Source organism: Salvelinus sp. IW2-2015, linkage group LG34 (genome assembly GCF_002910315.2).
Source record: "Salvelinus sp. IW2-2015 linkage group LG34, ASM291031v2, whole genome shotgun sequence".
NCBI lineage: Eukaryota > Metazoa > Chordata > Actinopteri > Salmoniformes > Salmonidae > Salvelinus > Salvelinus sp. IW2-2015.
Genome location: NC_036873.1, coordinates 2,310,113 through 2,329,107, shown reverse-complemented (window position 1 = coordinate 2,329,107; position 18,995 = coordinate 2,310,113). Strand labels below are relative to the sequence as shown.

The 18,995-nt window shown below is 43.1% G+C and overlaps 1 protein-coding gene across 1 annotated transcript in view; it reads left to right on the top strand.

Annotated features, from left to right (window-relative positions):
• Nucleotides 1–18,995, top strand: part of LOC111958308 (uncharacterized) — a 148,861-nt gene that overhangs the window by 28,519 nt on the left and 101,347 nt on the right. Inside the window, 1 exon segment of the mRNA XM_070437149.1 lies at nt 9,544–9,700. Within this exon segment, the coding sequence (XP_070293250.1) occupies nt 9,544–9,700 (157 nt within the window).

Below are 18,995 nucleotides of genomic sequence, written 5' to 3'. Positions count from 1 at the left end.
ATGTATTTAGTGCTTCCACAAGATCAGAGGCAGTAGGGATGACCAGGGACGTTCTCTTGGTGAATTTGGCAATTTCCTGTCCTGCTAAGCATTCAAAATGTAAGAGTACTTTTGGGTGTCAGGGAAAATGCATGGAGTTGAAAGTACATTCTTTTCTTTAGGAATGTTGTGGAGTTAAAATAAAAGATGTCGAAAATATAAATGGTAAAGTACAGATAAGCAAAAAAATGCCCGCGCAGTCGTGGGTGAACAGGGAGTATAGGAGGGAACTAAGCACACACCTGGTATAGAGGTCCTGGATGGCAGAGAGCTCGGGTCCTGTGATGTGAACACCAAGATTGAGACTCTCGACCCGCTCCACTAAAGCCCTGTGGATGGGGGTGTGCTCGGCCCTCCGTTTCCTGTGGTCCACGATCAGCACCTTTGTCTTGCTGACATTGAGGGAAAGGTTGTTGTCTTGGCACCACACTGCCAGGTCACTGACCTCCTGCCTATAGGCTGTCTCATCGTCGGTGATCAGGCCTACCACTGTCGTGTCGTCAGCAAACTTAATGGTGGTGTTGGAGTAGTGTTGAGGGTCAGCGTGGCGGATGTGCTTACCCTCACCACCTGGAGACTGCTCGTCAGGAAGTTCACAATATAGAGTGCATTCAGAAAGTATTCAGTATTCAGACCCCTTGCATTTTCCACATTTTGGTTATTTACAGCTTTATTCTAAAATGGATCAAATTTAAAGAAAACTCCTCAATCAACACAATAGCCCATAATGACAAAGCGAACACAGGTTTTTAGAAATTTTTGCCAATGTATTAAAAATAGAAAAATATTAATGCCTTATTTAAGTATGTATTCAGACCCTTTGCTATGAGACTTGAAATTGAGCTCCGGTGCATCCTGTTTCCATTTGGTCATCCTTGAGATGTTTCTACAGCTTGATTGGAGTCCACCTCTGGTAAATTCAATTGATTGGACATGATTTGGAAAGGCACACACCTGTCTATATAAGGTCCCACAGTTGACAGTGCATGTCGGAGCAAAAATCAAGCCATGAGGTCAAAGGAATTGTCCGTAGAGCTCCGAGACAGGATTGTGTCGAGGCACAGATCTGGGGAAGGGTACCAAAAAATGACTGCAGCATTGAAGGTCCCCAAGAACACAGTGGCCTCCATCATTCTTAAATGGAAGAAGTTGGGAACCCCCCAAGACTCTTCCTAGAGCTGGCTGCCCAGCCAAACTGAGCAATAAGTGGAGAAGGGCCTTGGTCAGGAAAGTGACCAAGAACCTGATGGCTACTCTGACAGAGCTCTAGAGTTCCTCTGTGGAGATGGGAGAACCTTCCAGAAGGACAACCACCTCTGCAACACTCCAGCATTCAGGCCTTTATGGTAGAGTGGCCAGACGGAAGCCGCTCCTCAGTAAAAGGCACATCACTACCCGCTTGGAGTTTGCCAAAAGGCACCTAAAGGACTCTCAGACCATGAGAAACCAGATTCTCTGGTCAGATGAAACCAAGATTTGAACTCTTTTGCCTGAACGTTTGGAGGAAACCTGGCACCATCCCTACGGTGAAGCATGGTAGTGGCAGCATCATGCTGTGGGGATGTTTTTCAGCGGCAGGGACTGAGAGACTAGTCAGAATCGAGGCAAAGGTGAACGGAGCAAAGTACAGAAAGATCCTTGATGAAAACCTGCTCCAGAGCGCTCAGGACCTCAGACTGGGGTGAAGGTTCACCTTCCAACAAGACAACGACCCTAAGCACACAGCCAAGACAACGCAGGAGTGGCTTTGGCACGAGTCTCTGAATGTCCTTGAGTGGCCCAGCCAGAGCCCAGACTTGAACTCGATTTGAACATCTCTGGAGAGACCTGAAAATAGCTGTACAGTGACGTTCCCCAGCCAACCTGACAGAGCTTGAGAGGATCTGATGAAAAGAATGGGAGAAACTCCCAACATTTTTGTAGCGTCATACCCAAGAWGACTTGAGGCTGTAATCGCTGCCAAAAGTGCTTCAACAAAGTACTGAGTAAAGGGTCTGATTACTTATGTAAATGTGATTTCAGTTTTTTTTTWAACAAAAAAACAATTTATACATTTGCAAGGGGTCTGAAACACTTACTGTACACTTCAAAATGGTTTAGTCAGGTTTGTCTGATGAATTTTGACTTATCATAGCTGACTTATTTTTACCCACAACATCATATTTATGTCCACCATGATGGGTTTAACAACAATGAAGTCATCATTCTGTAACTACAGTAAGGACTCAAACATAGTGGGGATGGGTAAACACTCCATGTTGAAAGTGTGTTTATTATCTGTGTGTGCGTTCTATCACTTGCAAGAACATTGACCATTTTAATTAGCTGATGCACATTGTGACAGAGCATTTGTTTGAATTTGAACTGTTTCTAATGTTCACAAGTATGGCCCATCCATCATTAAAGTGTGTTTATTATCTGTGTGTGCGTTCTATCACTTGCAAGAACATTGACCATTTTAATTAGCTGATGCACATTGTGACAGAGCATTTGTTTGAATTTGAACTGTTTCTAATGTTCACAAGTATGGCCCATCCATCATTAAAGTGTGTTTATTATCTGTGTGTATGTACCTGAGGGAGTGTATGTCTGTGTAATCTGTATTATGGCTCTCTTCCAGGAGGAGGAGGGTCCAGAGGTGCTGCTGGTTAAGGAGGAGGGGAGTGAGGAGGGTCTGGGGAACCCTGAGGGGACCATGGTCATGGAGGACAACCAGACTACACCTCCTCCTGAACCCACAGAGGAACCAGCTGAGCAGCACAGGACCACACACAGTCTCACTGAGGTGAGCCCAATGTAAACTACTCTCTGAATGGTATTAGATCAAATCATATTTTATTTGTCACATGCGCAGAATACAACAGTGAAATGCTTACTTACGAGCCCTAACCAACAATGCAGTTTTAAGAAAAAATAAGTAAAAGTATTTACTAAATAAACTGAAGTAAACAATAAATAAAAATGGTGGAAGAAATAAGAAAATTGAAAAATAACATAATTAAAGAGCAACAATAAAATAACAGTAACAAGGCTATACACGGGGTAACGGTACAGAGTCGATGCGCGGGGGTACAGGTCAGTAGAGGTAATTGAGGTAATATGTACATGTAGGTAGAGGTAAAGTGACTGCATAGATAATAAACACAGAGTAGCAGCAGCGTAAAAATGGGGGGGGGTCAATGCAAATAGTCCGGTTAGCAGTTAAGGAGTCTTATGGCTTGGGGTTAGAAGCTGTTAAGCCTTTTGGACCTATACTTGGCGCTCCAGTACCGCTTGCCGTACGGTAGCAGAGAGAACAGTCTATGACTAGGGTGGCTGGAGTCTTTGGCAACTTTTAGGGCCTTCCTATACCGCCTGGTATAGAGGTCCTGGATGGCAGGAAGCTTGGCCCTTGTGATGTACTGGGCCGTGCGCACTACCCTCCGCATCCACAAAGCCTCTCAGAGTACAAGTGCTGATCTAGGATCAGTTTTGCTTTTTAGATTATAATGAATAAGACTGTAGACAGGCAGGGAACTGATCTTTGATCAAACTAACATGTTTGCATAGTTCTCATAGCAATCCCTCATTGGCCAATCAGAAGATGCTCCAAACCAGGGTGCTCATATTAGATGTCTTGATCCAACATCCTCTCACTCTGTATCTCTTACCTCTTACAGCCAGTAGACATGGAGGATGGGAAGCCTGATCTGCTGCTGGTCAAAGAGGAGACAATAGAAGATGGACCAGAGAGCATTGACCTGCTGAGTGGATTAAAGATGGGGGAGCAAGGTAAGAGAGAAATACATACAGCCTACATATAAAATAGTGATGCAACTGGTTATTATTCTTTTATAAAATGAAATTAATACAACTTATGTTTGTATACAAAAACACACATTATAATGTATGAACTTGACCAGTTAATTGACTCAAAATATGTATGAGTTTCCCTTCAGTCAGTCAACTTCGGTACAACACACTCTCGTGACTTTGGTTGAAAGATTTACAGTCTCAGCTGACAAGGCCAATGAAATCTGTGCCTCACTGGAAGCCCCGTTTTCCAGGTGATAAACATGAGGCACAGATTCCTTCCTTCAATTATTCTGCTCTTCACCTCGGTGTGAACAGGAACGATTCACGCTAATAAAACAAACAATTGGAAAACGAGCCTTATGTTGCGCCAACTAAACTGTCCCATAGTGGTAGTGTGCTCACCCTCTGGACGTTGTGTGCTTTAGTTTGTATTTGTTCTCACAAGTTTCCTAATCACAAACAATTAGTTATTCTTCAATTTGCTGGAAGAAAATGATTAAAACGGTTAAGAAAGCGGCCGAGGCGACGATGTGTTCATTCACCCAGTCATGCAGTTATACTATTTCTCTGAAAGATGCTCACGATTTATGTGTGTTTTGTCTCGGCTTGGAACACGCTCAGGCAGACCTCGCTTGAACCAGTCTGTGTGAGCATTGCCACATACTGCGTGCAAACTCCATGGCAAGACGTGTCGCATTCTTGAGAAAGCTTGGAGTTACCGATGGCAACTTTCCTTTCCCGTATGCCGGTATCTCGCCTGGGACTGAGGTGCAGGAAACAGAGAGAGATTTGGGGCTTTGGTGGAAGCCTCCAGCAAGGAGATAGTGAGCCGGCTGGTTTGTCTCCCATGATGACATACAGGACACAGTTTTCGGATGACAACATGGTGTTCTGGACGCTCCAGAAGTTTCTCGTAAGAGGACTTCCCAGACAGCCACCCCCTAACGCTACGTGAGTAGTGGGGGAGACCCTGGTATCCAACCTATTGTTCATAGAATTGTGCCGCAGGGTGGCTATACATTTTGGAGTTGAAGTGGCCATGTTCACACCCGTGGCAAAGTCAAGGTTCGGTGGGAAGTATCAGCCCCCTGTGGTTGCCACAGTCAAGCACCACCTACCCCTGTTTCTGGATTTCGTCGAAGAATTTATGACAACCTGGTCCAACCCGCATTCAGCTCAGCTGATGCTGCATTGGTGTGCCTCCTTCATGGATCTGGAGGGGATGGATTGGGCGGGGCTGGTGCACACACCTCCAGTCTATAGCAAGCTACCTAGCCTGTTGGCTAACAAGGGTGTGGCTAATGCGGATCCTACGCTCCCTAACAAGCACTGTCGCTTTTCACCTGCTCAGCTGGATAAGGTGTATTGCACAGAGGGGGTGGCTGATCCCTGTTGTCTATAACTGTACTGCAGGTCTACCAGACAGAGTTGCTGCCGGAGCTTGGCATGGCTTTGGCTGCAGGAGAGCCCCACACAGATCTCCTGGATGAGATTCGTGTTACGGCTGACTTCATTCTGCTCACGTCCCGGTGCACCGTTCTGGCACTCGGCAAGAGCAGGGGCGCTACTGTGGTGGCACACTGTCATCTTTGACGTTTTCAGAGAGAGCGGGACAGACAAATGTACCTCTGAGCCGATTTGTCCTCTGGGGTTGTTCGGTTTGGCCTTGGGGGCCATGCAGGCCTGGTTCAAGGCCAGGAAGAGGCGCGGCGTACTTTTCTCCCTCCTTTGGGGATGCTGGGCCGGCTAAGCGGGCTGTCCCAGGGGCCCGGCCCGGCCCAGCACCGGCCTGATTGACAGGCGCAACGCCAATCTGCCTGGCACAAGCGCCGCACCGCTTCCAGGGGCGACATGGTCCTGCTACGGCACAGGAAAGGAGACTTCAGGCAAACGTTTCCACCTAAACAAATTGTTTCAACCCCATTGTTTGAGGATGTTAGGAGTGTTGTGTATTCCACATATGAGTTCAATAAAACCTGTCCCTCCACATTCAGACACAAGTTTGTCGAGTGTGGTGGAAACATATTTTTCCCAGGCCACTACTGGGGGCGTCATGCCTCCTCAGATGGCACTTTACAGGAGACTCGCTGCCTGATCTGCCCTGGATCATCGTTGTACGAATCACCCCCACGTTTTGCGGCATCATCATGTCAACTGTTCCCCTGGCCTCAGTGCCAGTATTAAGGGAGGAAATATCCTCCCTGCTCCAGAAACAGGCAGAACAAATGGTTCCTCTGTTGGAAGCCCAGGACAGCTGGTACAGTCTGTATTTCCTGGTTCCGAAAAGGGACGGTGGTTTAAGCCATATTCTAGACATGCGTACCCTGAACAAGCATCTCACAGTTCGCAAGTTCAAAATGCTCACAAACCAGTGGCTATTACTGTCCATGTGTCCAGGCAATTGGTTCACCCACTATCGGCCTAAAGGATGCGTACTTTCGTGTGCCCATGTACCCCAGTCACATTAAGTTCCTGAGGTTCCATTACGAGGCGATAGCCTACAAGTTTTTGGTACTCCTGTTCGGCTTGTCCCTCTCGCCTCTTGTCTTTTCACGGGTGGTGGAGGCGGCTCTGGCACCCATCAGGGGCTGAGGGTGTTGGCCTATCTAGACAGTTGGCTGATAGCAGTCAAAGGAACAAGCAGTGTTACACACATCGAGGCTGGTGCCCCATGTTCATTCTCTAGGTTTTATTGTAAACCAGAAAAAGAGCTTCCAGCTCTGCTTGACCCAATTTTGGTTGGGCCGCACAGTACGTTTTCACCAGTTCCTGCGCCTACTGGGGAGGATGGCTTCTATGATATGGTGGTCAGTCCCCTGGAACTATTATTGATGCAGCTGTTCCAGTGCTGGGTGCTAGCAACGCGCTTGGAAGCATCTTGCCACCTAAACTTGTCAATTCCAGTGTCCCCGACATACCTTCGTGCACTGGCCCAGTGGAGGGATCCCCAGCTACTGTTGCAAGGGGTTCTCATGGCCCAGGTGTTGTCCCGCAAGGTGGTCACAACAGACTCATCCCCCCAGGGGTGGGGGCGCACTGTGCAATGGGTTACTCAATTCGGAAAGTACGGACGGTGTCATAGTGCCCGGCTTATCAATTGACTGTGTACTTGGCACTCAGGAGTGGAGACTAGGGCCAACGTTGCCAGGAAACGCACAGTGTCGTCTATTTTTCTCATTGAGGGACCAGTGCTCAGTTGAAAACGATCGCTTTGGTGCACCAGTGGCCTTGTCCCAGGCGCACAGGCAGGTTTGGCATGGGAGGCCGGATATTCGGTTCCAATGGGCCTGGCCCCTGAGAGGGCCAATCTGATGGCTAGAGGTTTACCGCCAAATGTTATTGCTACCATTCAGTCTGCAAGGGTGCTCTCCACAACAGGGCTGTATGCATATAAGTGGTAAGCGTTTGAGCTCTGGGGCCTAGATTAAGGACTTGTTCCTTATCAGTGCTCTTTGAGGGACATCCTTATGTTCCTACAGGAGCATTTCGAGCAGGGGTGGGCATTCTCAACATTAAAAGTGTACATGGCCGCCATCTCAGCCTGTCATGTGGGAATTGACGGAGCCTCACTGGGAGCCCACCCCCTGATTGTGCAGTTCCTGAAAGGTGTACGTTGTCTCAGACCGGTCTCTAAACCTATTGTGCCCACATGGGACTTGGCTCTGGTTTTGGAGGCACTATGTGCGGCCCTCTTTGAGCCTCTGGAGTCGGTGGATCTGAAGATCCTCTTCTACAAAAGATCTATACTCGTGGCTTTGGCCTCAGTTAAACTTGTTGGGGACTTCCACGCGTTATCCGTACACTCTTCTTGGACTCAGTTCGCCCAGGGCGACAAAGGTTGACAATGCAGCCTTCGCCCCGAAAGTCATGTTCTACAGGTCCTTTTAGCTTTTGAGCTATTTCCCTTTTCGCCTCCTCGTTTTGCTTCTGAAAAGCAAAAAAGGTTACATGTCCGGTGTGCGCTTAACACACGTACTTTGAACTGACCTGGGATATCCAGTTATGTGACCAGCTTTTTGTATGTGTCGCTAATCCAGCTCCCGGCAGGGCGCTCTCTAAACACTCTCTCTCCCCCTGGCATATAGCGGCAAGGGTTACCTAGCTGTTCCAGCTCCTACTTCACAAGGGGTCTGGCAGCATATTGGGCATTGTTTAAAAGGTTGACTAGAGGAGATATTTGTGCCACGGCGAGTTGAGCATCACCACACATTTTTTAAAGGTTTTATCGCTTGGATGTCACTGCTCCAGTGTAGCCCACAATGTGCTTACAGCTGGGATGGGAAATAACTAGGCAGCACGCTGTGGGTGGTCTGCCATGGGCTGTTTCATTTAGTATCCGTTGGGGTCGGCTAGGGCGTGATTATATTTTCCCATAGTGTGCTATTCCGAAATGGACTGACTGAAAGGGAACGTAATGTTATGTCTATAATACTGTTCCCTGAAGGAGAAAAATTAGGTACAACACCCGTTTGGCCCTGCGCCGCCCGTTCCTGGGCTTGGTGAAGAGCGGTATTTAAATTTAAGGAATAAATCCAGTTTCACTCCTTCAGGGAACAGTAGTCATAGTCATAACGTTATGTTTTCTCTGGCATGTTTATAAAGTCTTGTTAGCAGTTGATGTTATTCTTCAATAACACAAACCCCAAGGCAAATCGGGGAGAAAAATAGGTTTATTCAAAGAGGACAAATCATAGATGTTATGCTGGGAGGTAGATGTTCAGTCTCCCCTGTCCTCAGCTTTTCTCCACAGAACAAAGGAACAGGATGTCATTCATAACCCCCCACCATAGTGTGGGGTTGACCAATCAGAAGTCCTTGCAGTACAACTGGGCCAATGGCCAAATAACAAGTATCCTGCTCCAGACTCAATGTACAGACCAATGAAAACGTGGCACTCGTAGCTCTGCGTGCAGGACTGACATTCCACAGATTCTAAACAGCTGTGGAACTGAAGACCAACTATTTACTCTTGTCCTCTCATCCTCTGCGTTGTGTATTTATCTTCTAAATATTCTTATAGTCTGTTTTGTTACCTCTTCCTGCAGGTGGTTGGCTGGAGGTTAACAGAGGAGATTGGATGGCCATTTTGGATTGCCAGACCGGTGCAGTCAAGGGCCCAGAGGAGAACGTCACTGAGCAGGCCAGGTCCAGAAGTGACATGGTCGAGGTCTGTGGATGGGACAGCGTGCTCAACTCTGGGCTGGGGATCAACACTGTTAACCACAACCAGAAACAAACAGCCGAACACAAAACCACAACTGAACTTAGTCTCCATGACAACAGACTGGCTGAGACCACTGCGAGGCGTAGATTTGGTCTGCGGGGACGTGGAGGTGTCCGTATGCGGTTGGAGAGAACAGACACAGACTCGGCTAGTGATGCTCCGTCCTGCTCCTATAGTTGTGATTCAGAGAGACTGATGGCGCCTCAGGTTAACCCTCTAACAGATGCTGCCTTCAGCCTGCCTTCTATAGGCTCTATCAACTGGAACATGGACCCTGTGACAACACAGACCCTCCCTGGCCTTCATCCTCCTCACACTCTCCTTATGTTAAACCAGACCTCAGACAATGCTTCAACACTAAATGGCTACACAAGCCCATTGACAAATGACAGTAGTAGAGACGGAATCAGTAAAGAAAAACGCTTCCCGTGTTCGTTCTGTGGGAAAGCTTTCAGYTTCCCCAAACAGGTGGAGATCCACCAGAGGATACACACAGGGGAGAAACCGTTCGGCTGCCACCTGTGCCGGGCCCGTTTCTCCCGATCGACCCACCTGAAGAGGCATCAGAGGGTCCACACAGGGGAGAAACCCTACAGCTGCCCCCAGTGTGAGAAAAGGTTCTCCCACCAGCACAATATGAAAGTGCACCTGAAGGTCCACACGGGAGAGGCCGTTCGCCTGTACGCACTGCGGAAAGAGGTTCTCAGAGAGGAGACACGTCAGGATAGATCAGCAGAAAATGCACACGACCCATGTCTAGAGTATAGGGACATGTAATGTAGTACAAGCATTTATAAGCATTTCGCTACACCCGCAATAACATTGCTAACACGTATGTGACCAATATAATTTGATTTGATGATTTAGTACTAGTTTGGGATGTAGTAGGGAACTGGATGAGGTAAACTGAGGAAATAATGTGTGATGAGGCAGAGTAGATGATATGGTGTCTGTAAAAGTGCTTCGCTGATGTAAAGTGACAACCCTGTCCTGTTTGTGTGCAATGTAATGTTTTATCCTTTTCCAAAGTATTCTAAAATGTATTTTATTAAAGCGAGGGTACTAGATGTACGGTAAAGTGTTACCATAGTGAGAAAAGTTATTCAACTTGTCACGTATCATATTTTGCTATAAAAGTACTGATCTTCACGTTATGAGTGTAGGACTATTTGGTTTAAATTAAATACAAAATTGACTCTGTGCTGACTTACTTGGTTATTTTTGTATCATTGTAGGGACTGACTTTCCCTTCTCTCAGTCGAACCAAAACATATTTAATTCACATATGGACACGAAAGTTACTTAGCCTACAACACAGCACACAATCCCAACAACACCCACAACAATGTCTAGAGGGAGCTCAATGACTAACCACCTGAGGGTGGTGGCTCCTGCTTCTCCCTCCTCTGGTGTCATTGGGTCACAACGTGGGAGGTCGAGCATTAGGATGGACGCCGACAAGCTGTGCGCCTACCCCATGTTTGGTAAGCACTTTACTGAGGTGTACTGTGAATAAGCACCAGACCGTTCACACCAAGGAGAGGTCCTTCAAGTGCAAACTATGTTACAAGAGCTTCTCCTTCCTGAGTAGCCTTCTCAGACATAGGAGTGTCCACAATGGGGATAAATCGTAGCCGTGTGGCTTGAGATGTACATGTGAAGTGTTTTTGGGTAAGAGGGTAATTAACCACATACCCCTTATTAACACTTCGTTAGCTTGTCATTTGAAACAGGACTAAAAAAATACTTGTTTTTACAGAGACAGTAAACCTATGCTAGAACAAAGACAGTTGAATATTTACCTTACTGAGGTGATGTAGATTGAATAAAGTCATTAATTCTATTATTTTCTACTCTATTCTTGCAAAGATACTGTTCAACAAAAAAAAAGTCTGCTCTCAGCTTGAAAGATACTGATCATAGTAGATTTGGGGCTCTATTTTAACAAACCTAATGGTAAATCTTAGCGTGGCTGGGGTGGTAGTGCTATAGGTTCAGGGGTGTGTAAAATATTTATTTTATTTCACAGTTGGAATTATGGGCAAGGTAGCTGGTGTAAAAAGTCTGGGTTTTGATGAATAAGCAAGATGTAGGTGTTGAGGCTTGACCCCAGTTGTCACTAGTTACATAAGCCACAACCACAACAAAATTGGCTGTATTGTAAAAATTCAYGAAAACAAAAATGTCCTTTTTGGTCTTAATTTAAAGGTGCAATATGCCGAAATCTCTCTGCCATTTCCTGGTTGTGAAAATTCGAGTAGTTCGCCTAATTTCAGTTTATGTGCCAAAACAAGCAGTGTAGAGAATCATTGTACCATCTAAACTGCAGTGAAATATATTTTCAATAACCCAAAATATAGTATTTTCAGCTGGTGTATGAAACCGAAAGTAAGATACAAAAATTAAACTTAAGAAAGGGAAGTATAGAAACAGCGCACATAGAACGGATCTACAGCTTCTTAGACTTGCTATTGAGGTGAATGACATATCTATAACTCACATTTCTGTGGGGTAGCACAAAAAGTTACATATTGCAGCTTTAATGTTAGGCAAAAGGTTAGCAATGTGGTTAAGGTTAGAGTTAGGTTTAAAATCAGATTTTAAGAAGACAAATTGTAGAAATAGGAAGGGTTTATGACTTTGGATCTGTGGTAAGGAGTGACGACCCTTCACTGGCCAATCAGAACGTACTCCATGGCTAAATATGTGGTTGCTTCAAGTTGTGTATTTATGGTCTTTTATGTATTGCATTCTCATCAACTCCAATTCTAACGTTAGTCCGTTATAGCCTAGTTTGTTAAATAGCCTACAGAAACAAAAATAAATAAATCCAGGCCTATCCCATATTTGCTAAATATGTTTAACATGTTTGCAGTCCACATTGTTCTGAGTAATTGCATGGTTTCAATATGGAAATATATTTAAGCAATAAGGCCCGAGAGGGGGTGTGGTATATGGCCAATATACCACGGCTAAGAGCAGTTCTTAGCACGACGCAACACGGAGTGCCTGGACACAGCCCTTAGCTGTTGTATATTGGCCATATATCACAAACCCCTGAGGTGCCTTATTGCTATTATAAACTGTTTACCAATGGAATTAGAGCAGTAAAAATAAGGGTTTTGCCATACCCGTGGTATACGGTCTGATATACCACGGCTGTCAGCCAATCAGCATTCAGGACTCGAACCATCCAGTTAATAATGTTAAACATAGCATTCACGCTGAAATGCATTCATTATGTCTGAGCCATGGACATACCAAATGTTGTCAATAAGAAAGTTTACATTCACTAGGCTATTGATAAGACCTAAAAAGACAGTGAATAATTTTTATAAAATTATAATAAAATGAAACAACTTGTTTTAAGTAGGCTTTCTCTAAATGGTTACARACACCAGAATTGCTCACCAGAATAAGACCCTCAATATTTATTGGAAAGGAGCATCAAGCTCATTCCCTTGCACATTCACCACTCTGTGAAGTTCATTTATTTCATCTGTAGACTAACAAACAGTGGTGTAAAGTACTTAAGTAAAAATACTTTAAAGTACTACTTAAGTAGTTTTGGAGGGTATCTGTACTTTACTTAACTATTTATATTTTTGACTACTTTACTTCACTACATTCCTTAAGAAAATAGTGTACTTTTTACTCCATACATTTTACCTGACACCCAAAAGTACTCATTCCATTTTGAATGCTTAGCAGGACAGGGAAATGGTCCAATTCACGCACTTATCAAGAGAACATCTCTGGTCGTGCCCACTGCCTCTGATCTGGTGGACTCACTAAACACTCATGCTTCGTTTGTAAATTATGTCTGAGTGTTGGAGTGTGGCCCTGACTATTTGTACATTTAAAAAACAAGAAAATGGTGCTGTCTGGTTTTCTTAAGATAAGGAATTTGAAATCATTTGTACTTCTACTTTCAATACTTAAGTATATTTTAGCAATTACATTTTGATACTTAAGTGTATTTAAAACCAAATATATCATTTTACTCAAGTAGTATTTTACTGGGTGACTTTCACTTTTAATTGAATCATTTTCTATTAAGGCATCTATACTTTTACTCAAGTATGACAATTGGGAAATTTTTCCACCACTGCTAATACACTGCATGCCTTCCCGAGTCGTAGTGTCCCGGGAGGACAACACAACACATCATCGCATGACTCCAAGTTTACTTCGATATGATAGTTATTATAGCAATATTTGTGCATAAAGGCGTTTCCACTGTCATTTCTCACATAATTTATTTAACTGACACAAAAAGATCCCACCATGTTGAACGAATAAATTGTCTGTCGGCCTTAATAAAATTGTATCGGCATTTCATGTTTCCATCAGCTCCGTAGTTTCTTTTTTCATGCGTCAGGTAATTAATCTGCATAAAATGGTTGGATGGAAACGTGGTTACTGACTAATTTCTCAGAAGAGGGGGAAAAAAACATCAGCAAATTCAGTAATAGATTACATAGGATGAAGAAACAATACTCCATGCCGCAACTCCATACTACTTGTAAGACATAGAGAACTGATAATGAATACCTACCTGGTCTCAGAGCATTTTGTATTATTCTGTAAGTAAATCCGAGACACTCCATTTAGTATGATATGTTATGTTTGGTATGGTTACATACGACAGATGGTTACTTAAGGCAATGGGTGGGCATATAACCAGAATGTCTAGCAACCCAAAGGTTGTGAATTCGAATATTGTAGTAACCAAAAAAGTGTTAAACAAATCAAAACATATTTTATATTTAAGATTCTTCAAATAGTCACCCTTTGCCTTGATGACAGCTTTGCACACTCTTGGCATTCTCTCAACCAGCTTCACCTGGAATGCTTTTCTAACAGTCTTGAAGGAGTTCCCACATATGCTGAGCACTTGTTGACTGCTTTTCCTTCACTCTACGGTCCAACTCATCCCTAACCATCTCAATTTGGTTGAGGTCGGGGGATTGTGGAGGCCAGGTCATCTGATGCAGCACTCCATTATTCTCCTTCTTGGTCAAATAGCCCTTACACAGCCTGGAGGTGTGTTTTGGGTCATTGTCCTGTTGAAAAACAAATGATAGTCCCACCAAGCCCAAACCAGATGTGATGGCGTATCACTGCAGAGTGCTGTGGTAGCCATGCTGATTAAGTGTGCCTTGAATTCTAAATAAATCACAGACAGTGTGATAAAGGAATTTATATGTTTAAAGATAATGATTAAATAATTCCACCCTGAAACTTAACTATTAGTGATTATAGTTTATGTAGCATGTATAAGGAATAATTAAAGTATTAAACGTAAGTCCAACTAGGTTCAGAAGAGACCTGTGAGGGAGAGAAATGTGTGTGTATGTGTGTGCCTAAGAAAATACAGAGAACAATTAAACTGTGTTTGACCCGACCTGGCTAGAACTCTGAGAAACTTATGATAGGACAGGGAGTACTTCTCAAGGTTTCCCTAATCTCGGGGGAATGGAACTGTCGGCTGGGTAGTGATACACAGTGGTGAGAACTCTGGAGAAGCATACAACTCCCCTACTCACAACTCACCTACTCGTGTGTATGTACAGTGGGGAGAACAAGTATTGGATACACTGCCGATTTTGCAGGTTTTCCTACTTACAAAGCATGTAGAAGTATGTAATTTTTTATCATAGGTACACTTCAACTGTGAGAGACGGAATCTAAAACAAAAATCCAGAAAATCACATTGTATGATTTTTAAGTATTTAATTTGCATTTTATTGCATGACATAAGTATTTGATACATCAGAAAAGCAGAACTATGATCATTGATGCCCCACGAGGTGAGATCTTGCATGGAGCCCCAGACCGAGGGTGATTGACCGTCATGTTAAATGAACAAATTATCTGTCGGGATTTATAAAATTGTATCGATTTCTTTTTTTTTTATATGGTATGATTTTACTCACATACAACTGGATAGAAACGAAATTCACAAAAAGTTATGTTGGCTGATGAAGAATAGCTCATAGAAAACGTAAAAGATATCCTAAACCAGCTGGTACTGGTTTAATTCAACCATAGTCTTACAAACTCTGGGTTGCAGACTGAGTAGATTAATTTAAGTTTATGAACATTGATAACAAAATTCTCATAACACAGTGTCACCAGCAACGCACCCCCACACCATAACACCTCCTCCTCCATGCTTTACGGTGGGAAATACACATGCGGAGACACCCACACTGCATCTCACATAGACACGGCGGTTGGAAGCAAAAAATCTTAAATTTGGACTCCACACCAAAGGACAAATTTCCAACGGTCTAATGTCCATTGCTTGTGTTTCTTGGCCCAAGCAAGTCTCTTCTTATTATTGGTGTCCTTTAGTAGTGGTTTCTTTGCAGCAATTCGACCATGAAGGCCTGATTCACAATCTCCTCTGAACAGTTGATGTTGAGATGTGTCAGTTACTTGAACTCTGTGAAGCATTTATTTGGGCTGCAATTTCTGAGGCTGGTAACTCTAAAGAACTTATCCTCTGCAGCAGAGGTAACTCTGGGTCTTCCATTCCTGTGGCGGTCCTCATGAGAGCTAGTTTCATCATAGCGCTTGACTGTTTTTGCGACTGCACTTGAAGAAACTTTCAAAGTTCTTGAAATTTTCCGTATTGACTGACCTTCATGTCTTAAAGTAATGATAGACTGTCATTTCTCTTTGCTTATTTGAGCTGTTCTTGCCATAATATGGACTTGGTATTTTACCAAATAGGGCTATCTCCTGTATATCCCCCTACACAACAYAACTGATTGGCTCAAACGCAATTAACGAAATTCCACAAATTAACTTTTAAGAAGGCACACCTGTTAATTGAAATGCATTCCAGGTGACTACCTCATGAAGCTGGTTGAGAGAATGCCAAGTGTGTGCAAAGCTGTCATCAAGGCAAAGGGTGGCTATTTGAAGAATCTCAAATATAAAATCTATTTTGATATGTTTAACACTTTTTTGGTTACTACATGATTCCATATGTGTTATTTCATAGTTTTGATGTCTTCACTATTATTCTACAATGTAGAAAATAGTAAAAATAAAGAAAAATCCTTGGATGAGTAGGTGTGGATGAGTAGGTGTTCTAAAACTTTTGACCGGTAGTGTACATTTTTGCAAATTCATAACATGTAACTCATAACATGTCATACGAAATGGGTGATGGAAATCCACACATGAATACATACTATAAGAAACGTAACATTTCATACTAATTGGAGGTTCTCAGATTTACGTACAGTGAAAGTAGGCTAGTGAGTCTACATGATGAGATTATTATGGATAAGAGACAGAATATTTGTATTTGTTATTCAAACTTACTGTATCACTGTGCACTTTCACCACCCTGTGAAGTTCAGTATAATTTATTTCATCTGTAGTTTTGTCACGCCCTGGCCTTAGTTATCTTTGTTTTCTTTATTATTTTAGTTAGGTCAGGGTGTGACATGGGGGATGTTTGTGTGTTTTTGTCTAGTCTAGGGTGTTTGTATTGTCTAGGGGGTTTTGTAGAGTTCATGGGGTTGTGTTCAGTGTAGGTGTTTATGTAAGTCTATGGTTGCCTGGATTGGTTCTCAATCAGAGACAGCTGTCTATCGTTGTCTCTGATTGGGAGCCATATTTAAGGCAGCCATAGGCATTAGGTAGGTTGTGGGTAATTGTCTATGTCTTGACGTTAGTTGCTTGTGTCTGCACTTTCGTTTTGTAGCTTCTTTGTTGTTTTTGTCTAGTTTGTATTAGTATTCGTTTTCATCTTCAAATAAAAKATGTATTTATATCACGCTGCGCCTTGGTCCTCTCTTTCACCTAAAGACGACCGTGACAAGTTTAATAAACTGCATGGTTTCCCGAGTCGTAGTGGGTGGACCACACACCATATCATCGCGTGACTCCAAATTTACTTCTTTATGATAGTTATTATGTTAATATTTGCACATAAATTTTTTTTTTTTTTATATGGTATGATTTTACTCGCATACAACTGGATAGAAACGTGGTTAGAGTTAGAAAAAAGTTTGGTTCAAATCGAATGTTAGGTACTATGTTTATTGAATATTATATGAGTTCTATAAATTAAAATGGCAATTTTGGGTGCCATCAATTGCTTTAATTTCAAATTATATTTAATCAAAATAATKTTGCAGAAATGGTAATCTTATGTTTCTAACTACAGAAACGATTTCAGGACAGCCTAAAATTGCTTGCTGAAATGACATGGAACGACCCATGAGATAATATCAGTCAGTTAATATGACCTTTATGAATTATGAAGTCTTTATGTCCGTGCATTGATTACATAAATGTTTTAACGTCTCAAATGCTTCAAAATTSACAAAAAGTTACGTTGGCTGATGAAGAATAGCTCATAGAAAACGTATAAGATATCCTAAACCTGTGTTTACCACAGACCTGATTTTTTCGCGTTTATTCAAACCCCTACACTTTCACCTTGGGCTTTGACCAACATGGCTGAGTGTGTGCTTGCAAAAAGACGCCATTATGTAATAACCAGTACAGTACTTCAAAGAACAGCGAGCATACATTTCACTTTAACCACACCCTTTCAGCTATTACGCGAACCAATAAGATCCTTTCTCTTTAGTGTAAACGGAAGAGAACAGTAACCAAGAACAATTTCCACGTTAGCGTTTTTATTGTTGTTATTTAGACCTGTATTAACACCATGGAACTCAAAATATGATTAATACTTTCCCCCAGGTAATGTTTGATTCGCGTTGGAAATAGGACTTGGTTGATAGATGTTATCTAGGTAACGCTAGCTAGTAGCTGTTAACAATGGCTAACTGTATGGTTTTTCACACTCAATTAGCCTCCATCATGGAGGTGCTAGCGAATTCAGCCGTTGCAGAGATCTGTAAACTCGTAGACGACGATTATGCAGTATTTCGTTTGGAAATAACTCAAAGCCAGAAAGAAAACAGGGCATTGCGGAGAAAACTGCAGCTACTGGAACTGAAGGTGGCACGCGAGCGCGCAGAGAAGACAATGCGAGAGCGCGTCCTCGCCAGTCGTCCCAGTAGTGTCAAGATCTTCGACCGATACAGAGGAATGGCAAGAGGTACATTTTGCAGAAGGCAGGGGCTATCGCCCCTTTCCCCTCAGTGCATGTGTTCAGATGTGTTACCTAGAATTGGGTCTTGTGACATTTTTCGATAGTATCCAATACTTCCCCTGATTATCTAGCTTTTTTTTTGTTTAGCATTTTTTTTTTTACCAGGTAGGTCAATGAAGAACAAATTATTSTTGCACAAAGACAATATCATATTCTAACCAGATTCTTGATTTACTGAGTTTCCTATTATCATACTCAATTAAAATAATATGATGCATGGAACATAATCAATCCATCAATAGTATATATTGACGTTATGAGAAGTGTTACCTTACATCCTTGCCAATTGTAGACAGTGTTCAATATAGCATTGAGTATTGACAGTACCTAACTTAACCACCCCTTWTTCCCCAATCACTCTCTTAGGTGAAGGACATYTCACTGGAGGCCACARGAGCTTTGTGAAGCCAGTGGAACACAATGCGTGGAGAGATGACCAACCCATAGCTATAGATGAGGGGAGTGGAACCTCAACCCAGCATGTTATCGTAATAGAGGTTTGTGTCATAGTGTGACATTGAAAATGACAGTTTGTCAAACATTGCCCTTTTATTTCAGAAAGGCTCCTTCAACTATTAATTTGCTTACATGTACATCCTCAGCATGTGAGAGCCCTACGACATTGTTATCCAACTTCACTGTACCGGTAATAACCTTCTCTCTTTTTGTGTCAGTCAGCAGAGGCTGCAGGACCTGGGTTCAAGCAGGAGAAGACTGAAGGAGAGGAGAACTTAATACACAGCAGAGACATCCAGACTGGCGCAGCGGCTGGAGTGGTGCTCCCTG